The 23881-nt window shown below is 39.2% G+C and overlaps 1 protein-coding gene across 1 annotated transcript in view; it reads left to right on the plus strand.

Moving 5' to 3' along the window:
* LOC124709134 (sodium channel protein para) overlaps positions 1-23881 on the plus strand; it is an 878324-nt gene that overhangs the window by 584286 nt on the left and 270157 nt on the right. The window contains exon 21 of the mRNA XM_047240797.1: positions 12029-12172. Within this exon, the coding sequence (XP_047096753.1) occupies positions 12029-12172 (144 nt within the window). The remainder of the gene's footprint in view (positions 1-12028; positions 12173-23881) is intronic.

Consider the following 23881-nt stretch of genomic DNA (forward strand, 5'->3'; position numbering starts at 1 on the left):
CCCAATCCCTTACCTCATGGCTCATGCCCCTGTTATAGACCTAGATGCAAGACCTGTCCCATACAAACTCCCACCACCGCCTTCTCCAGTCCGGTCACTAACACCACCTATCCCATCAAAGGCAGGGCTACCTATGAAACCAGTCATGTTGTCTACAAGCTAAGCTGCAACCACTGTGCTGCATTCTTTGTAGGTATCACAACCAACAAGCTGTCTGTCCACATGAATGGCCACTGACAAACTATGGCAAAGAAACAAGTGGACCACCATGTTGCTGTACGTGCTGCCAAACATGATATCTCCTTCATTTCAATGACTGCTCCACAGCCTGTGCCATATGTATCCTTCCCACCAACGCCACCTTTCCTGAATTGCACAGGTGGGAACTTTCCCTGCAATACATCTTACATTCCCGTAACCCTCCTGACCTCAACCTTCATTAGTCGCTGTCCTCACACACCCAGCCTGCTCCCATTCCAGCACTACACAGCTGTCATTCCACCACCATACCCAGTCTTTCTATTTTATTTTTCCTCTGTTTTTCTCTCTTTTTCTGCTACTTCCCCCCGCCCCACTTCCCACTTCTCCCCTGCCCACCGCCTAACCTGCAGCATTTCACTGTCCGCCATCCCCACCATACTGTCTGTTCCCCTCCCTGCCCCAGCCTCCTCCTAACTCCCATCCAGTCACCATTCCCATCATGCACTAGTGCTGAGACATCAGTCGTGTGTGTGAGTTGCATTTGCGTGAGTGTGTGTGTGTGCGTATATGTGTCTATTGTTGAGAAAGGCCATTGGCCAAAAGCTTTAAGTGTGAAACTCTTTTTGTTGTGCTTATGTGCGACTCAGCATCTCCACTATATGGTGAGTAGCAACTTTCCTTTTCATATTATTGTTACTTTCCATCCTGGATTTTCCATGATTTGATTTATACCTTATGTGTACCTTATGTCATCTGTATATGTGCTATCGCTATCCCATGTCTTTTCTTTATTTGTCCAAGAATCACTTTATTCCATTGTTTGTACATGTGATATAGGGCACTGGTAAACCTAGTTAATTTACTATAAAGTTGTCATTTTGACGACATTGTTGACATAATCAAAATGCATAATAATGTAGGTTGGTGTGCAACATTGCTTCTACATGTGATAATAGCAGTTATTAAGTGAGGTTACATGATAAGCAGAGTGCAAACTATGTTATGAATTGACAATTAGTAAAATTTGGTAAATGAGGTTTACTTATTACAATGTTCCATAATCCAGACAAAGAATAGAAGCAGTGGTCAAGCAAGAACTGTTTTAACTTTTTTAATGCATTTAATGTTGGTATCGCAAATGGTTGTCTAACATAGCTCCAGTGTGATAGACTCATCTTTTGCGTAAATTTGTATTTACTGTGTTCATTGTAGGTTCATCTTGTGCCTAATTTGTATTTACTGTGTTTGTGTGTAGTTTCATCTTGTGCCTAGTTTCATATGTGTGTATATCATAGTTGTGTCTGAAGAGATTTTCCTTTTTTAAGATGCTCCCTTTTGTGAAATTTAGCATTTTGTATACATACAATCAAGGCAGCGGCAATATTTTGAGAGTTTTAAAAAGGGGCCTACAGGAATCCTTGCAGTTAGCTTTTTTATCACCCTGATCATCTTTTTCTGTATTTTAAATGTTTTTGTAGAATTTGTGGAATTCCCGCAAAAAAATTATTCCGTACATAAGTAGCGACTGTATACTACAATCGTACATTGTCAGCACTGCTGAGCAGCTTGTATTCTGATCAAGGATCCGAACAGCATATGCTAGTGAATTCAGTCTCTTATTTAAATTGTTGAGGTGCACCTCCCACTTCAATTCTGCCTGAACATGAATGACTAGAAATTTTGTATGACTGACTTTGGACACATTTTTTTCCTTCAATAGTAAAAACAGGGTTTGCAGGATGGAGGTCTTGTGTGGTGTGAAAGTTAACTACTGCAGTTTTTTCAGAATTTATGATGAGCCTATTGGTCCTGAACAAGTGCATTAAGGTATGCATAACCGATATTGCAGCCTCCTGCAGATTTTTCCTCACTCTGTGATTTAATTAAAATATTAGTGTCATCTGCAAAGAGTACAGTGGTTCCATCATGTATTTTACTAGCCAAGTCATTTATATACAGCAGAAATAGGACAGGTCCCAGAACTGACCCTCATCACTGTAAAAAGTTGAATTTTTTTGTGTTTTAGTATTTTTGTGTTTTATTTCTGTAATATGCTGATGATTACTGTGGTATGACTGGAGCCACCTTTCAGACTGGCCTCTGATTCCAAAATTACTGAATTAATGGAAGAGAATGCCGTGGTCAATAACATCAAAGAGTTTACTTAGATCCAGAAATATCCCAGATACATGTTGCTTATCATCCACTGCTTTTAATATTTCGTTTAAGAAGGAAAATTTTTCTGCCTGAGTTGATTTTCCAGTTCTGAACCTATGTTGGGAGTCACTTATCAGCCCCTCTTTATTTAAGAAAACTATTAATCTTCTAAGGAACATTTTTTCCACAATTTTGCTGAAGCCTGACAATACTGAAACTGGCCTATAATTAGCAATATAACGTTTTGCACCCTCCTTATGCAAAGGTGTTACTTTTGCAGTTTTTAGATTATTTGGAAACACACCACTCTCAAAAGATGAATTTACTATGTCTGTTAGTGGTTTCACAGTAAATGTTGTGCTAACTTTGATAATAACATTCGGTATCTCATCAGCACCTGCTAAATATTTATTAGGAAATGCTTTTAGGATTCTTGACAGTTCCTTAGGTGTTGCTGTATACTTGAATATTGTGTTTGGATGAATTTTTTGATCTGAATGACTGTCTGGCTATTTGTTAAGGTGTTTACTTATTAACTGCTGTGCTGTGTTAGAGAAATAATTGTTGAAAGCACTAGCCACATGTTTGGGGTCAGTTAGTTTATTTTTATTCATAATCAGCTGTGTATTACTGTGATTAACTTCTTTCCTTATAATTTGCCTGTTTGCTGTAGTACAGGATATCCACAATGAGACTTCAACATTTGAACTCATAAAACTGAGAGGAAACACAATTTATTGACGAACAAATACAGGGAAACCATACAGCAGCTCATCAAGTTTTCATACACAGGTGGACGGTTCAGTACACTTGAACATGGGTGCCACGGGTAGTGCGAAGAACATCAAGTCTATAATAGATTTCATGCCATGTGTTGCAGAGCATCTGTTCTGTGACAGAGTTGATGACCATTCTTATGTGCTGTTTCAAGTCTTGCAGGTCCTTTACTGGTGTAGCATATACCCGGTCTTCCACATAACCCCACAAGAAAAAATCGAGGAGGGTTATGTCAGGTGAACGTGGCGGCCAAGGAATTGGACCTCCACGGCCAATCCATCGTTGCAGGAATGTGTCATTTAAAAATTTTCAGACATCAAGGCTCCAGTAAGGTGGTGCACTGTCCTGTTGAAACATCACATTTGGCTGCAGGTCTGTTATCTGTGGCACGGCAAATTGTTCCAACATGTCCAGGTAGATGGCTCCATCCACAGTCGGCTCCTGAAAGAAAAATGGCCCAACAATGCGATTTATCATCAAACCACATCACACATTAACTTTCAGACTGTTGTGCATGTATTCCCTAGGTGCATGTGGATTTTCATACCCCAGATGCACACATTGTGACGATTGACAGCCCCTGACATGTGAAAGGTTGCCTCGTCAGTAAACATCATGGGTGATAAAAATGTCTCATCCGCAGCTGTGTGATCTAACACGACACGTGCAAATTCTTCTCGCTTTGGTCGATCATCAGGCTTGATTTCTTGCACAACCTTCTCTTTATATGCGTACAAACGTAATTGCTGATGAAGCACTTTGTGAGCTGTTGAACGTTTCATACGAAGTTCTCGTGCTGCCTGTCGCACTGACTTCTGTGGACTTTGTTCGAATGACCACCGCACTTGTTTCACATGATGTTCACTGATACCAGGCTTACCACCACTATGCCCTTTCACAACATTCCTAGTAGCCAAAAACTGATCACACCACTTCTTTATATTCTTGAATGACTTGTCTCTGCATACCACCAGACCACTTGTGCATGCTCCTTCATATCCTCCATTTTCCTAAAACAATTGATTTCAGCTCCACTAAGGCCACTTGACGTATCAAATTTGCACACCACAAACTTGTTGAGTTGCTCTGTCTGCCCCTTCAGGATTCACAGGTCCACCATCTGAAATGAGAAAGATATAGGATATTAAAGTGTTGGAGTCTCATTGTCGACAGCCTGTATTATTCTTGAAATTACTCAATATGTTGTCATTTACTAGTTTTCTTGCTTTTGAAATAACTTTTGTTAGTTTTCTTTTGTATCTTTTGAAACATGTAATGAAGTCAGGATTAGTATTTTGCTTGGAGTACTCATGCAGTAACTTACCAAACGAAAGCGTTGGTATGTTGATAGAGACACAAACAAACACAAACACACACACAAAATTCAAGCTTTTGCAACCCACGGTTGCTTTATCAGGGAAGAGGGAAAGAGAGGGAAAGATGAAAGGCTGTGGGTTTTAAGGGAGAGGGTAAGGAGTCATTCCAACCCCGGGAGTGGAAAGACTTACCTTAGGGGAAAAAAAGGACAGGTATACACTCGTACACACACACACACACACACACACACACACACACACACACACACACACACATATCCATCCACACATATACAGACCAAAGATGATGTTTGCCTTTACATATGTCTGCTTGTGTCTGTATATGTGCGGATGGATATGTGTGTGTGTGCGAGTGTATACCTGTCTCTTTTTCCCCCTAAGGTAAGTGTTTCCACTCCCGGGGTTGGAATGACTCCTTACCCTCTCCCTTAAAACCCACATCCTTTCATCTTTCCCCCTCCTTCCCTCTTTCCTGATGAAGCAACCGTGGGTTGTGAAAGCTTGAAATTTGTGTGTGTGTTTCTGTTTGTTATTGTTTATATCAATGTACCAATGCTTTCGTTTGGTAAGTTATATATAAATGAAAGCGTTGGTATGTTGATAGAGACACAAACACACATACAAAATTCACATGGAATGTTTCCCTCTATTATATTCATATATTTCCAACTTTCACCCTTTACGAGACAAAAAAATATTCCACCTTCTTTGTACTGAAAATTCTTACAGTGTATCGTATTCTAATGGGAATTGAGTGTCCTGAAATATTCATTGCAAGAATTTAAGCATTGTGATCAGTGAAACCTGTGTTGACAACTTGTATGTTATAGGCATATTTGCATGTATTTATCGAGATCTGCCAATAATAGATGCAGAAGTTGGTGTTTCTCGAGTTGGTTCAGTTACCATTGCACTGATGTTGAACGATTGTAGTAGATTTATAATGACATCTCTGAGTTTATTGGGTTCTGAGAAATCAATATTAAAGTCACCACATATAATTATATTTTTCTTTGGAGAGTGAATTTCTTCCAAGTGTTCCTCCATGCGATTGTAAAACACTATTTTGTTTCCATCTGGTTACCTGTATACACAAATAATAACTGTATTTTGCCTTGGTAGTTCAGCTATAGAGAGTTCTATATCTTTTTCACAGGACAGTTTATGGTGTTTAGTGACACTATTGAATTCAATTTTTTGTCTAACATATACACAGGTAGCCCCACAACTCAGTATGTTCCTACAAAACATGCTTGCAAGTTTGAACTGAGGAATGTATGTTTGCTCTAACATATCTTGTTTGAGCCAGTGTTCTGTAAAGCATAGTACAAAAATATCATTTAGGTCATTTAAAATTATTTCTATTTCATTTAGTTTATTCGAGAGTTATTGATCATTTTGGTGGAGTAATTTAAAATTAGGTATGGTGAGTAAATCATTTCTTTCTTGGTCACTTAAGTCACTATTTGAGCTAATGTACTTAGCAGGGAAAAATCCTCATGTTTTCCAGGGATGGCATTCATGGTGTTTGACGTATGGCTTGCTGGTTCACCGTATGGGTTCTTGCCTTTCTTCTTTTGAAATGTTCCCAATGTCCACGCTTTTTCTGTCAGCTTTTGTCAGCTCAGTGTACATCTACATCTATATTCTACAAACCACCAAAAAGTGCATGGCAGAGTATATACGCATTGTACCAATTATTACGCTTTTTTCCCATTCCATACACATACGGAGTGCAGGAAGAATGACTGTTTGAATGCCTCTGTGCATATTGCAATTATTCAAATCTTGTCCTCACAATCCCTATGTGAGCGATATGCAGTATATTCCTAGAGTCCTCATTTAAAGCAGGTTCTTGAAACTTGGTTAGTAGACTTCCTCAGGTTAATTTAAACCTATCTTCAAGAGTCTGCCATTTCAATTTCTTCAGCATCTTGGTAACAGGGGAAGAATGACTGTTTGAGTGCCAGTGTGCTTGCTATAATTATTCTAATCTTGTCCTCATGATCCCTATGCGAGCAATATGTAGGAGCTGTCATATATTTCTAGAGTCATAGTTTGAAGCTATTCTTGAAACTTTGTTAATAGACTTTCTTGGGACAGTTTACATCTGTCTTCAAGAGTAGTATCTCTGTGACACACTCCTATAGATTAAAAAAAAAAACCTGTGATCAGTTGTGCTGTCTTTCTCTGTAGACATTCAATATCCACTGTTAGTCCTGTTTGGTGTGGGACCCACACACTTGAGCAGTATTCTAGAATGGGTCCCACAAGTAATTTGCAAGCAATCTTCTTTGTAGACTGCACTTCCCCGGTATTCTACCAACAAATTGAAGTCTAACACTTGCTTTACCAACAACTGAGCCTATGTGGTGATTCCATTTCACATCCGTACAAAATGTTACATCCAGGTGTTTGTAGGAGTCAGTCACTTCCAACTGTGACTCATTGATATTGTAGTCATAGTATGCTAGGTTTTTTTTGTTGTTTTGTGAAGTGCACAATTTTACATTTTTGTGCATTTAAAGCAAGTTGCCAACTTCACACCAGTTTGAAATCTTATCAAGATCTGACTGAATATTTACACAGCTTATTCCACATAGTACTTTGTTTTAGATAACTGCATCATCTGAAAAAAAATCTAAGATTAAAAGTAATATTGTCTACAAGGTCATTAATATATAACATGAACAGCAAGGCTCCTGAAGTTCCTTCTATATCTTATGATGACCCTCCATCCAAGATAACCTGCTGTGTTCTCCCTACCTAAAAGTCCTCAATACAGTCACAAATTTCTCTTGATATTCCATATGACTGAAATTTTGACAATAAGCCTAGGTATGGTACTGTCTTTTTGGACATCAAGAGATACTGCATCTACCTGCCTGTTTTGCTCCAAAGCATTCATGTGAGAAAAATGTGAGTTGTGTTTGATATGATCATTGTTTTCAGAATCCATGCTGGTTGGCATGGAGGAGGTCATTCTACTCAAGATACCTCATCATGTTTGAGCTCAGAATATGTTCTAAGATTTTACAACAAATTGAAGTCAAGGATTTTGTGGATTACTTTACTACTCTTTTTGTAGACAGGTGTGACATGGTTTCTTCCAACTTCTGGGCACAGTTTTTTGTTCAAAGGATCTACAGTGGATTATATTTGGAAGGAGAGCTAACTTGCTGCAAATCCACTGTAGAATTTGATAGGGATCCCTTTGGGTCCTGTGGATATGTTGAGTTTTACCAATTTCAGCTGTTTCTCGACACTACTGACATTAAACTGATTTCACTCATCTTTTGGATAAGTTCTCCTGGGTTTCCCAATGTAAAACTACATTTGAAAACAGAGTTAACCATTCCAGCTTTTGCTGTACTTCCCTCAGTTTCATTTCCTGTCACATTCATTAGGGTTTGGTGTCTTTAATAGCCTTTACATATGACCAGAATTTCTTTGGGTTTTGTGAGAGATAATTTGACAATATTCTGCTACAGTAGTAATTGAATGCTTCATGCATTGCTCTCTTGACAGCCAAACGTGTTTCATTCAGTATCGCTCTATCCATAGCCGTGTGCCATTTTTTATACTTGTTATGCAGTAGTCCGTTACAGGGTACATACCTTTTCAGTACATGGTCAAATATTCCTTTAAACTTGAAGCACAGTGCCCTGCCTGGTGCTGAAAGTTTCAAGTTCCTCACTGAGATATGACACTACTGACTTTTTATCTAGTTCACTGAACACATACGTCTTTCTTCTTGTTTTAGTTGGCATTTGTACTAAGGTAATCATTGTGGCCACAGCCATATTACTTATGATCACTGATGCCAGAATCAGTGTGGACATTCTCAAAGAGATCGCAACTACTTGTTGCTATTAGATTCAATATATTTCCATCATGAGTAGAGTTCCGAGCTACCTGTTATAGGTAGTTTTCAGAGAAGGCATTTAGTAATGTTTCACTGGATGTCTTGTCACACTCACCACTAACAAAACTGTAAATTTTCCTGATTGATTGTTGGATGATTAAAGTATCCTCCAGTAATTACAGTATGATTGGGTTAAAGGCGCTGCAGTCTGGAACCGCAAGACCGCTGCGGTCGCAGGTTCGAATCCTGCCTCGGGCATGGATGTTTGTGATGCCCTTAGGTTAGTTAGGGGACTAATGACCTCATCAGTTGAGTCCCATAGTGCTCAGAGCCATTTGAACCATATGATTGGGTAACTTATGTACAAGTGAACTGAGGTTTTTCCTAAACTGTGATACTGAGTCTTCCCAAACAATCTCACGTGCAGCTTCAATTACTGTCTTGGCGGATTTGAGTTTCTATTGTACTGCGACAAATACACTACCTCAATTTCCGATTAGCCTATCCTTTCAATATACATTAAAATTATCCCCAATAATGATAATAACAATAATAATAATATGAGAAGGAAAGTTGCTACTCACCATATAGCAGATATGCTGAGTCACAGGTAGGCACAACAAAGAGTCTCACAATTATAGGTTTCGGCCATTAAGGACTTTGTCAACAATAGACACACATATGCACACACTCATGCAAACGCAACTCACACACACAACTGCAGTCTCAGGCAACTGAAACTGCACTGCGAGCAGCAGCACCAGTGCATGATGGGAGTGGTGACTGGGTGGGGGTAAGGAGGAAGCTGGAACAGGGAGGGGGACAGGTAGTATGGTGGGGATGGCGGACAGTGAAATGCTGCAGGTTAGGTGGAGGACAGGGGAGGCATGGGTAGGGGGCGGGGGAAGTAGGGGAAAAGGAGAGAAATAGGGAGAAAAAGAGAAAATAAAAATAAAAAAGTCTGGGTGTGGTGGTAGAATGATGGTTGAGTACTGCTGGAATGGGAACGGTGTAGTGCTGGAATGGGAACAGGGAATGGGCTGGATGTATGAGAACAGTGACTAATGAAGATTGAGGACAGGAGGGTTATGGGAACATAGGATGTATTGCAGGGAAAGCTCCCACCTGCACAATTCAGAAAAGCTGGTGTTGGTGGCTTCCACAGTTCCTGTCCCTTTATCTCACATTGCCCTGCTCGTCACTATTGATGCCACCTCCTTGTACAGTAACGTTCCTAATGCCCATGGTCTTACCGCTACTGAACACTGCCCTTCCCAATGCACGATGGATACCAAACCAACAACCTCCTTTCTAGTCGCCATGACCAACTATATCCTCACCCACAATTATTTCTCCTTTGAAGACATTACATACAAAAAAATCCGGGGTACAGCTATGGGCACCACATGGCACCATCCTATACCAACCTATTCATTATCCATCAAGAGGACTTCTTCCTAAAACCTAGAATCCTAAACCACTCACCTGGTTCAGATTCATTGATGACACCTTTCCTATCTGGATCAAAGGTGAGGACACACTATCCATTTTCCTCCAGAACCTCAACAACTTCTCCACCATCTGTTTCACCTGGTCGTACTCAATCCGACAAGCCACTTTCTAGGTGTTGACCTCCAGCTCGCAGATGGCTGCATCTGTAGCTCCGTCCATATCAAACCTACTAACCACCAGCAATACCTCCACTTCGACAGCTGCCACCCGTTCCATGCCAAGAAGTCCCTTCCATACAGCCTAGCCACCTGTGGTCATCACATCTGCAGTGACAAACAGTCCCTCTCGAAATACACCGAGGGTCTCACTGAAGCCTTCACTGACCGTCATTGTCCTCCCAACCTTGTACAAAAACAAATCTCCCATGCCTTATCTTTCCAGTCTCCCACCACCTCCCAAAGTCCCACCATCTGGCCATAGAGGAGCATTCCCCTCGTAACTCAGTACTACCCAGGACTGGAGCTACTGAATTACATTCTCCGCCATGGTTTCGATGACCTCTCATCTTTCCCTGAAATGAGAAATGTCCTGCACACTATCCTTCTCACCCCTCCTGGAGTAGTATTCTGCCATCCACCAAACCTGCACAATATATTCATCCATACGTACACAACCCCTGCTCCCAATCAATTACCTCTTGGCTCGTACCCCTGTAATAGACCTAGACACAAGACCTGTCCCATTCATCCTCTCACAACCAACTACTCCAGTCCGGTCACTAACATCACCTATCCCATCAAAGGCAGGGATCCCTGTGAAACCAGTCATGTGGTCTTCAAGTTAAGTTGCAACCACTGTGCTGCATTCTTTGAAGGCATGACAACCAACAAGCTGCCTGTCCACATGAATGGCCACCGACAAACTGTGGCCAAGAAACAAGTGGACCACCCTGTTGCTGTACATGCTGCCAAACATGATATCCTTCATTTCAATGACTGCTTCACAGCCTGTGCCATATGGGTCCTTCCCACCAACACCAGCTTTTCTGAATTGTGCAGGCAGCAGCTTTTCCTGCAGTACATCCTATGTTCTGTAACCCTCCTGGCCTCAAACTTCATTAGTCACTGTCCTCATACATCCAGCCCCTTTCCTGTTCCCATTCCAGCACTACACAGCTGTCACACCACCACACCCAGTCATTATATTTCTCTCCTTTTCCACTACCCCCTGCAGCACTTCACTGTCTGCCTCCCCCACCATACTATCCCTCCCCCTCCCCAACCCAGCCTCCTTTTTACCCCACCCAGTCGCACTTCCATCAGACACTAATGCTGCTGCTCGTAGTGTGGCTTCAGTTGCCTGAGACGGAAGTCGTGTGTGTGAGTTGCATTTATGTGCATGTGTGTGCATGTGCATATGTGTGTCTATTGTTGATGAAGGCCTCTATGGCTGAAAGCTATAATTGTGAGCCTTTTTGTTGTTCTTATGTGCGACTCAGCATCTCCACTTAATGGTGAGTAGCAACTTTCCTTCTCATAATATTGTTACATTCCAGCCTGGATTTTCCGTTGTTTGAATAATAATAATAATCTGTATATAGCACATACCTGATATCAATATGTTTCAGTTTTTGTCAGAATTAAAAGCATGATGTTATACTTTAAATCTGAGAGTAAAGAAGATAATATAATGTGGCGATCTTAACAAAAAATTTTCCATAACTGTATAATCACTATGCGTTACAACTCTATTGGAATGGCTGTAAGCCTCATCAGTAAACTAGAAGGTACTGAAAAGAATGAAATACAGTGAAACAATTGTCACAGGGAACTAAAAATACATCTGCATATCATGAATACCTAATCCTGGAATGTACTTTTGTGTTCTTAAAATGATAGAGGATGATAGTTCCTATAATGTGGTATGGATTCACTATGTAGTAAACAAAACTTTTGGTATGCATATAATAAATTGTTTGTGTGTAATCCAAAGGTAATATTTTATGTTGTATTTTCCATGTGAGTACATACAATTTTTTTTAATTTTTTTGTTTCTGCATGGTCCATTTTTTTGTTCTACACAGCTAAATTCAGAAGACATGCACAGCTTCCACCGTATAGTGCTAAATAGTGAAATTCAGATTCCATTATGTAATATTTTTGTTGTGTAATAATTCATTTAGTCACCATTGTTCATACAGTATTCATTGTCAGCTGATGATGTGTGTGCTGTTTTGCAGATGCCCATGACCGAGATGCTGATGCCGATTATGTTGGAGATGAGATAATAGCTGATGGGATAGTGTACAGAGACAAGAAATTTCTCAAAGAACAAACTCAAGTGGAAGTTGCAATTGGTGATGGGATGGAATTCACAATTCATGGTAAATACTTCTGATATTTTTTGTTTGTGGATTTGTTCACTTCCACTGATAAAGAAGGAAATTAAAGTGCCATATAACTCACAGTTTAAGACTGACATAATTCAAGTCATTATGTAATTTTGATTGGTAAATTATCTGATTTCCTGTTTTCATCTTACATGTCTGTGGAAAACAAAACAGTGTTGTGTTGCTGAAGCTTGTAGGAGCAGACCACAATTTTTTAAATGTCAATATAACTGTTTGGGAAAGTTTGTTGTCGTTATTTAAGCTAAGAACACATAATGACATGGTCATCAGTTTCCAATGACTAATATTTATCGTTTCCTAGAAAATAAATAATATAGTCAATTACTTTCATCAGAGAGTACACAGAAAAATAGCTAAATTCTCAAAGTAAAAGATAAAGGGGAGAGAGAGAGAGAGAGAGAGAGAGAGAGAGAGAGAGAGAGAGAGAGAGAGAGAGAGAGAACCTATGAATCTTGGCTGCTATCATCCATGCTAAGGAACTAATTGTTCCTTCCAAACACTAATGTGAGAAGCTTGGAAGAGAGAAAACATCACATTCCAGATGCCAAACAATGAGCTGCATTGTTTTTAGTTAACTGGGTGTACTACTCAAAATGTGGCACATTGGTGGATCCTATCAGTGCATGTGGATACAGTCCATCAAAGAACAATATCCAGTCTAGAGGGGAATCAGCAGAACTTAATTTGCCTCACTGGCTGGGATTTTTGTCTCAGTGGCTGGAAGGAATTACACTAAGGCCATGTCTTTAGCTTTGCCAGCTGCAGCTTATTGCCCTTCAGTTCAGGCTCTTCCACTTCCCATATACACGTAGCACTCTTCCTTAACAGCAAGGTTACTGTGTGTAAGAAACAATGTCATGTTACTATATGTGTTGTGCAGATGTTAATAGTTACTACATCTACCAGGTCATGTAACTAATAGTGAGGTGCTGAATATAACAGGAGAGACAAGAAATTTGTGGCCCAACTTGACTAAAAGAAGGAACCAGTTAATAGGACGCATTTGAGACAGCAAGGGATCACCAATTTCCTAGGAGGGAAGTGTGGGGGTTAAACATTGTAGAAGGAGACCAATAGATGAACACAGTAAGCAGATCCAGAAAAATGTAGGTTACAGTAGTTATTCAGAGCTGAAAAGGCTTTTACAGGATAGAGTAGTGTGGTGATCTGTACCAACCAGTCTTTGGACTGAAGATCACAAAAATACAATGATAAAAATGTTTTGGCGCACTGTAGGTGTCAGACTACTGTTTTAATACTATTTTACTACATTTTTTTCTCAGGAGAACAATCTTATTTTGTTATCTAAGTTTTACTAGTTTCTAACAACATCCCACCCGGAGGCTCTGCAGAAATCCCTTGAGCAAATAAAACAAATAAAGAAAATTTGTTACAGGATAATTAATCACAGCCATGTTTCACCAGCATAAAAATTATTTTGTGCTAAAACTGCAGTTCTGTAAAAGGTTTGTCTTCTGTGAATGTGAGCAAGTGGGTAGAAATTAATAGAAAATTAGAAAAGCAGAAAGGCAATCCAATAATGATTTCAGTAAGCTAATGTATAATAAGTAGCAGAGGAGATGTGGTCTGCCATATTTCACGGACTGTAAGACACACTTTTTTCTTTGAAAAATTGCCTTCAAAGTTCAGGTTTGTCTTATACTCAGAATTATATAAAAGTGTCCAGTGTTTGATGTAAAATTCCCAGCAGTCTTAAAAATGGCCACACATTCGATGCTACAGGAAACCTGCCTCTATCTGGCAACATCGGATTCAGCTGGCAGCAGCAGTGCACCAATGCGACGAATATGAGTTGCAGGGATTCATAAACTTGCTAAAGTATCATTGCAGTCTATGCCAGCAGTGAACTTGAATTGAAAGTGATTTGTATTATTGGTAACAGTATTTTTGGTAGTACCTAGTTTTATAATGGAAAAAAATTAAATGTATTCATATGATTTGGGTTATAAATTGAATATATGTGCAGAAGAACATGGAAACAGAGGAGTTGAGTGGCATTTCAGCCCTCCACCAACAGAAAAAACCATTTGTGATTGGCAGGCTAGTGAAGAAGTACTGAGAAAAATGAAGACTGAATGTGCAAATAGAGGATGGAATGCAGAATGGCTAAAACTAGAAGATGACCTATTGAAATGGGTTCAAGGACATTGTCAAAATGGCACAGCAATTAATACAAAAATTATTCAAATACACATTCTTAAGCTAGCACTACAGTGGAACTTAACAGACTTTAAGGGTGGATTTGGTTGGTGCTACAAGTTTATGAAGCATCATGGACTTAACATGTGAACCAAAACCAAAATATGTCAGAAAATGCCACAAGAGTATGAAGAGAAAATATTATCTTTCCATCACTTTATTATTCACCATCGAAAGAAAACTAGTGTGGAACTAAGCCAAATAGTGAATATGGACAAAACTTCTATGACATTTGATGTGCCAAGTTTTTTATTTTAGTTTTAGGTATGTCATGTTCCGTACATCATTTTCTCGATATGATGTGGAACTAGTCAGATTATGAGATATATATACACACATGAATAGTGCTAATATTAATATTACTGAAATTTTTAGTTCTACACATGCAACTACATTTAAAACAAAAACTCGTCCATGGAGTAGAAGGTGTTGTCCAAAAGAAACGATTTTAAGCTAGATTTAAAACTTGATCTGCTACCTGCCAGACACTTTATGTTGTTGGGCAAATTATCAAAGATTTTTTTTGCTGAATAATGTACTCCTTTTTGAGCAACTGATAGCTTCAATAACAGATAGGAAAGGTCATTTTTCCTTCTAGTGTTGTACGTATGAACATCACTGTTCTTCACAAATTGAGATGGATTATTTGTAACGAATTTCATTGGTGAATATATGTACTCTGATGGTGCAGTTAAAATACCTAACTCCTTGAAAAGATGCCTACATGGCATCCTTGAGTGAACACCACTAATTATTCTCACTGCTCTCTTTTGTGGAATCAATACCTTATATCTAAGTGGTGAGTTACCCCAGAAAACTATTCCATAAGACATTATTGATTGGAAATATGCAAAGTATGTTAGGAGGCTGAGCTGTTTATTACCAAGACTAGCAATTATATGAAGACCAAAAGAAGCTGAACTTAGTTGTTTGAGAAGCTCAGTAATATGCTTCTTCTAGTTCAAGTTGTCATCAATGTGAACACCCAAAAATTTGGAGAAATCTACCCTGTTAACTGAGCCCTGTTCATATGCTACATCAATTGTCGGTATGACTCTATTCGGTGTACAGAACTGGATATAGTGAGCTTTTTCAAAATTAAGGGAGAGTCCATTTTCTGAGAACCACTTAATAATTCTTTGAAAGACATCCTTAACAATATCTTCAGCTGCTTTTTCTGGAATGGGATTTATTATAACACCTGTGTCATCTGCAAAAAGTACTTGTTCCGCTTGCTGAACGTTAAGTGGTTGGTCATGAGCATGAAAAAGGAACAGCCGAGGACCTAAAAATTGAACCCTGTGGGACTCACTTTGTGATAACTCCCCATTCACTAGAATTTACCACCTTCCCAACATTACTTGTTCTATTCAGCACAACTTTTTGCTTTCTGTTCATTAAGTAGCTGTGTGTATAGCCTTCAGTTTCATAAAACCTGAGTTTTTCTAAGAGTGTGACATGATCCAAACAGTCAAATGCCTTGGAGAGATCACAAAAAATACCAACTGACGATAATTTGTTATTTAGGGCTTGTACTATTTGATGGGTAAATATGTAGATAGCATTCTCAGTCGAGTAACCCTTCCAGAATCCGAACTGTGATGTGCTGAGTAAATTATTTTCACTTAAATGTGAGACTAATCTTGAATACGTAACTTTTTCGAATATTTTAGAAAATGAAGTCAGCAATGAGATTGGTCTTTAATTATTTAAGTCACTCTTGTCCCTTTTCTTATGAAGAGGTTTGACAGTTGTGTATTTCAATCTGTCTGTAAGAATTCCCTGTGCCAGTGAAGCATTACATATATTTCTAAGGACTCCACTTATTAAATTAGAACAACACTTCAAAATTCTGTTAGACACTCCATCATCACCACATGAACTCTTGTTTTTCAGTATATTTATAATTCCCATAATTTCAGTGGGGGATGTTGATGTTATTTTTAAAGGCCTAAAGTCCTGGGGAATGACATTTTTAACATATTTCTTTACTTCTTCAACTGAACCCTTTAACCCTATTTTAGCTGCAGCATTCAGAATGTGATTGTTAAAAATACTTGCAACTTGTGAATTGTCACTCACAACATCATCATTTAGCTTTATAGCTATGGTATTCTGTGCACTGTCAGGCTGCCCCATCTCCCATTTGACAATATTCCATATAGTTTTAATCTTATTATCTGCATTATTAATTTCTGTCAGAACACATAAGCTTCTCAACTTCTCAATGACTTTCCGTAACATATTACAGTATCTTATGTAGTAAGCAAGTAATGTTGGATCCTGACTTATTCTGGCCTTTCCATATATTTCCCTCTTCCTCTTACATGATATCTTAATTCCCTTAGTAATCCATGGCTTAATTGACTTTGTAACGGCTATTTTGGATAATGTTTCAGGAAAGCATCTCTCAAATATTGAGACAAATTTACGGTGGAATGAATTGAATTTGGCATCAGCATCATTTTCTATGTATACTTCATCCCATTCTATGTGTTCTAGGCTGCACTTAAAGCTCTGTATCCTGTTCGCATTAATAAGCCTCCCTGCCTTGTATGAACCTTCCTGAATCCTGTAAGGTGCTGCATGTTTTATTTCCATTATGATCAGATAGCCCATTAACAACTGGTTACACATTAATTGTTTCTGTCTGAGCACTGGCTATGAAAATGTTATTTATAAGTGACCTACTAACCTGCTGCACACGAGCTGGAAAATTAACAACAGATACTAGATTGAAACAGCCAAACAAAGATTCTAGCTCATTTTTCCTATCCGTATCTTTTAAGAAATGTACATTAAAATCACCACAAACCACTATCTGCTTCTTTTTGTCTGACAGGTAGCTCAATAATGCCTCAAGATTTTTCATGAATAGCTGGGAGAAGTATATTGCAGTAGCAACTTACAAGCACATGCTTCAAGGATCTGATCTACACAAAAACTGTTTGTTTCAATATTTTTTACTTTGTGTCCAGTTTTTATATAAGTAGCAACTCCTCCTTGTTCCATGCTGACTCTACATGAATAAGATGCTAATCTGTAATCTCTTAAATTTAACTTCTCCATCCCCGTGGTTACATTTTGCTCAGAGAGACACAAAATATCTATACCTTCAGAATATACCCCATTTTCTAGGCATACAAGAAGCTCATCTGTCTTGTTTTTCAATCCTCTAATGTTCTGATGAAACACATAAATTTTATTTCTTTGGATACTGCTACAGGCACTATGGCACTGTTCTGTTTTAATCTCTTTCAATACTCTCTGTCTGTAACCTGACTCTAACCTAAAAAATGTGTCACTCTGACTCCAGTAATCACAGGTATTTTGTCTTGTGTGTGTGTGTGTGTGTGTGTGTGTGTGTGTGTGTGTGTGTGTGTGTGTCCCTTACATTTTCTGCAAGAAGACCAACTAATCCATCCTTCCCCCTCCTATTCAGGTGCAGGCTATGACTAGTGTGGCCCCACCTCTCAATTGCATCAACAGGCACAGCAAAGATATGAGATTTAGTTTCTGCCAATAGTAACCCCCTCCCAGCTCTCTGTTAACACAGTTGACAGCCATATTAACCCAGGGCTGGTCATGGTGCTGCAAAACATCCACAAACCCCACACGAATGTGAGCTGTTGCTGCACCTATTACATCCAGGTCACCCCTAATATTATAGTCCGAATTGCTAGCCAGGCTATTTCCTGCTCCTCCTACAATAAGAACATGATCCTTGCCATCAAAATCTTTGCACAAGGCCCCTAGGTTTTCTGTAACCTGGCTAAGCTTAGCACTAGGTTTCACAATGCTTGTGACCTAGCATTAAAATTGTTACTACTAGTCTTCTGCACTCTATTTTGCTCAAAAACTGTTTGAGGCTCTTCTACTTCAGGTAACAAATCAAACTGATTGCTCACTGGAATCTGAAAAGTTATTTTTAAGGTTTTCTCCTTCTGACTATGACTTGTTACCTGTTCCCAGCTCTCATTGTCTCTTTTCCCCTTCAACCTGTATGATTCAAAGTACACCATTTCTAGTTCAGCCTGAAGGGCCAGATCTTTTTTCCCTGTTCCCGATTTTCTTGTCACGGCTACATAGTCTACAACTCCATTGGTGAGCCTCGTCTGGCACTATAACAGCTTCCCCACTACAATCTTCCCAGTGAAATACCAACCCACAATCCTGACATTTCACTCCTGTGCTCACTAAATTACGACAACATCCACATTTGTCACACATGATGGCAGATTAAACAATACAAATTACACTACAAACAAACAACACAAATACAAACAATACAAATTACACTACAAACAATTCCTCTAAACAAATTAATAATTAGCAGAAAGTAACTGAGCTTGCAGTGAGATGAGCAGAGTACTTCTGGACGTCAGGCGAATGTAGCAGCAGGCGAATATAAACAGCACGAAGTTAATTGCTGGCATAGGTTATAGTGGTGGAAATCACGAAATGAGTAAGAAACTGAAGAGGCTCGATAACAGTACTGTTGCCGTGAAAGGTGCTAAAACTGTAACTATTAAAACATATTTACCAAATGGGAAAGTGCTGGTAGATAGACACAATAAAAAAACACACAAACACACACACAAAATTTCAAGCTTTTGCAACCAATGGTTGCTTCGTCAGGAAAGAGGGAAGGAAAGGGAAAGACGAAAGGATGTGGGTTTTAAGGGAGAGGGTAAGGAGTCATTCCAATCCTGGGAGCGGAAAGACTTACTTTAGGGGGAAAAAAGGACAGGTATACACTCACACGCACACACACACACACACACATATCCATCCACACATATACAGACACAAGCAGACATATTTAAATATATTAATATAAAAAAATATATTTTTCCCATATGGAATGTTTCTTTCTATTTTATTAACTATTAAAACAAGTGGACATGAAAAAATACACTACACCATTATCCTTTCATGTTGTGCTGATGGTACTAAACGTAATCCAGTGATCGTTTTCAAGCGCAAAACAATGCCAATATCTTCTGAAATACTGCCAGATGTTGTTGTTCATGTACATGACAATGGTCAGATGGACAAGGCTGGTACAAAATCATGGATTAACAGAATGGGAGAGAAGGAAAGGTGCTTGATTGAAGAGGAGTTCTCTTCTTGTACTAGATCAGTTTAGTAGTCAAAATGAGATTTTCGCTCTCCAGCGGAGTGTGCGCTGATATGAAACTTCCTGGCAGATTAAAACTGTGTGCCCAACCGAGACTCGAACTCAGGACCTTTGCCTTTCGTGGGCAAGTGCTCTACCAACTGAGCTACCAAATCACGACTCATGCCCGGTACTCACAGCTTTACTTCTGCCAGTACCTTGTCTCCTACCTTCCAAACCTTACAGAAGCTCTCCTGCGAACCTTGCAGAAATAGCACTCCTGAAAGAAAGGATATTGCGGAGACATGGCTTAGCCACAGCCTGGGGGATGTTTCCAGAATGAGATTTTCACTCTGCAGTGGAGTGTGTGCTGATATGAAACTTCCTGGCAGATTAAAACTGTGTGCCCGACCGAGACTCGAACTCAGGACCTTTGCCTTTCGCGGGCAAGTGCTCTACCAACTGAGCTACCGAAGCACGACTCACGCCCGGTACTCACAGCTTTACTTCTGCCAGTACCTCGTCTTCTACCTTCCAAACTTTACAGAAGCTCTCCTTCGCAGGAGAGCTTCTGTAAAGTTTGGAAGGTAGGAGACGAGGTACTGGCAGAAGTAAAGCTGTGAGTACCGGGCGTGAGTCGTGCTTCGGTAGCTCAGTTGGTAGAGCACTTGCCCGCGAAAGGCAAAGGTCCTGAGTTCGAGTCTCAGTCGGGCACACAATTTTAATCTGCCAGGAAGTTTCAGTTTAGTAGTCATTGAAAAAGTCTGTGAAAGAGAAATTGAGGCAGGGAAATACAGAGCTTGCTATTATTCTTGGAGGACTTGCTTCACAATTGTAACCTCTTGATGTTTTGATAAATAAAGCACCTAAAGTGTATATAAGTGAGGAATTGAACAAATGGGAGATGGAGGAAACTCAATATTAAATGTTTCAAGAAGTGCAGCATAAGTAACACTTCTGATGGCAGTGAAGACCATCTTATGTATTAAGTGGACAACAATGATGTCAGAGAGGAGGAGGAAGAAGAAGGAGAGGAAGAAGAAGAAGGAGGTTCAGATGATGATTTTCAGGGATTTTAAAGGCCAGTTCTGGTATATAAATTAAGAGTTTCTTTTTGTCTGGTTTTGCAATCTAATGATAAAAATGGTAAAAATGTTATTTAAAAAATGCTTAAAAATTAAGATGTGTCTTGTACTCTCTAAAATACAGTATTGTTTCTCTTGTGAATTTGTTAATGACTGGAGTGTATATGCTTATTCAGCCACAAGTTTGATAGGGTGTGCTGGTGTTGAAGATGAGGTGGATAAATAACAATTACATGCATTCATAATATATTCATACAGCTGCATTACATAACATACACAGGAGAAAGAAAGAACTACAAGAAAATAAAGAAAGTCTACCACCTCATAGATGGTTACAACAAAGATGAAATGTGGTGCCAGATTACCAGCATGACAACAAAGGTGCCATCACAGGGAATGTAATGATGGCTCTGCTGCCGCTACACATAGGCTGTTAATGGAGATTGTTCTATAAGCCCCTGTCACCAATTGGATACTCTTGTGGTTTACTGAATCCAAAATTCTTCAATATGGTGACCATACTGATCCATAATTGATATGACCAAGAGATGAGCAAGATTTAATACAGACCCTGTAAAAAAAAGTATACATCGTCTATTTACCTCCCATATTTTCTATTCAAAAACTTAATTATATTCATTGCATTATGGATTTTGACTTTCGTATTCCAAAGGAAGCTGCCAATCAATTTTTTATCAAATACAGAGCCTAGAAGATTCACTGCATCCTTAAAACTTAAAATGTTATCCTTCCATTTCAACTCAGACATTTAAAAAATCAACACATACAGTTTTAGTATCAATGGAGAAATTAAAATTTATTGAAGCACAGTCTCCATCAGCCATAGCTAATGAAACAATGTTGTGAGAGTGGAAGTGGAATCTTAAATACAGAAGACGTCCACAAATTAACATCAGTGCACAGGGGAGCCTCACTGTGAACAATAATAATGTAACATGAAACACACTCCCCTGGTCAATAAGGTGAATTTAAGCACACTCATACATTAGAATACTCTTGACTCTCTATCATTTAACCTTTTCATGTAGTTGACAGATAATGGCGTCTCCACGAAATGTCACATGCCTTTACATTATAAGAGATATCACTTACAAGTTGTTAATGAAGTATTTATACTGACTGTATTGTACCACCTGTTCCTGTCCATTGGAAGTCTACTAATATCAGACATAGACCATAATTTGAGGAAGAAATTTCTGAGAATGTATGTATCGTCCACAGCATCATATGGTAGTGAAACATGGAGTGTGGGAAAGTTGGTACAGTGGAGAATTGAAGCATTTGAGATATGGTGCTGTAGAAGAATGTTGAAAATAAGGTGGACTGATAAGGTAAGGAATGAGGATGCTCTCCACAGAATCAGTGAGAAAAAGAATGTAAGGGACAGGATAACAGGACATCTGTTAAGACATCTGTCTATTACTTCCATGGTACTAGAGGCCAAAAGCCGTAGAGGAATACAGATATGGGAATATATCCGGCAGATAGTCGAGGACACAGGTAGCAAGTGCTACTCTTGAGCTGAAAAGGTAGGACTGGATTATCAAGTGTAAGATGACAACCATCTGAAACCCCACTCGATGCTATGTTGGAAATTTATGGCCTCTAGATTGTAGATAGGGTGGAAACTGACCATCTATGTATCATCTTTCCCGTACATCTGGGAAGGGTGATTCTACAATAATTGTTGGGTGTTTGTGGCCATTTTCTAGTGTGCAGTGTGAAAATATTATTGATTCCCATTGTAGATCATGATATTAACCTTCATCCTCTTTTCATTAAAAAAACAAAGCAGATTTCTTTGAAATTTTCGCTGTGATGTTGCAGCATGCCATAAAGGATGAAGTCCAGTCTGGGAGCTCAAGCTGCAGATAGGCTGACATCAACTACCCACAATGAGAAGGGAAGATTGTAGCTTTCTTCAGTGTTGGAATGAAAATTAATTTTCTTTTTCTCCCTGCCTTGTTGGTAACCTGGAACTTGAGTTATGGATCATACTGTATCATGAAACTACTACACTAGCATATGGGCTATTTCCTTTAATATTGCCTTAGGGATTTGATTGTCCCAAATTCCAGCTAATGGACATGATACATTTTCCCATAATCCTCCTCAATGATACTCATACTACAGTGGTAGACATCAAATGATGACAGTTTTCAGAAACTTGGGTCATGATCTCATCTTGCTCTCTATAATGATTTGTCAGATTTTTACCCTCACTAGCTAAAAGACTGAAAGATGCTGATTACGTAGACTGTTCCTGAATCTTTCCAGTGTTGCCTAGCTGCCTACCATATCTATGAGATACTGTTCATTCTACAAAGTCTGCCTTCTGTAACAAGCTACAGATTTTGGCGAGGATGAATCAGCAGCCAAGTGGATCACATTAGTAAAGTAATTCACCAAATCCTAAATGCTGTTTTGCTCTGTAATTTCAGCCAACTGGCTTTACAAGATCCAGTTTGTCTTGCTGAGCATTGATTTTGATGATTTCTTCATTGAATTCGCTCCTTGTATGAGGTGGACAGAAGTTTGGATGGGGTGACTGGGGTGAAGGTCATCTACATTTTACACTGAGCAGAGTCTGTAAGGGCAGGAGGGGAATTGTGAGATAAGTGGTGGAAAATGACGCTATTGTTGCTAAAATGTCCCACTTTACATGTATTTGAGAATCTCATACTCTCTGTGGATAAGATACCATTTACCATTTGACCACTGAAGCAGATAGAGCAAAGGCCCCATACAGTGATTTGTGCACTGAAATCGGCTGAAAAAAAGAAACATACTAGGATTTGATTCACCAGCTCTGTGAGTTTCACTGTCTAATGGCTATAGTGACAGTTGATTAATGGAACAATTGTTTACTGGGGCTGACACATATACTGAGACAACTGCTGCTTATAGTGTGGTAATTAAGGTAACAAGTGAAGAGTAATGTGTAGTGATGATGAATGTTGCCATTCCTGCCTTGACTCTTTCCCTGCATAGGTCATCATTCTTGAGGATCTGGTAGACCTATAGCAAAGGGATCTCAAATAGTATCCAGTCTGACTCTCCAAAATACTTACGCAAATAGGTCAGGGCTGTGCTAGATACGAGCTTAGGTAGAGATGTGTGAAAGTAGACAGAGACCTTCTGAAAGAAATTTACTGCAGTTAATAATGACAGTATTGTAACCTTCACCTGGATAGCAGTTAGTCAGATTGTGGTTTGTTTTGAGACTGTAGGTGGTCT

Source organism: Schistocerca piceifrons, chromosome 7 (assembly GCF_021461385.2).
Source record: "Schistocerca piceifrons isolate TAMUIC-IGC-003096 chromosome 7, iqSchPice1.1, whole genome shotgun sequence".
In the NCBI taxonomy this organism is placed as follows: domain Eukaryota; kingdom Metazoa; phylum Arthropoda; class Insecta; order Orthoptera; family Acrididae; genus Schistocerca; species Schistocerca piceifrons.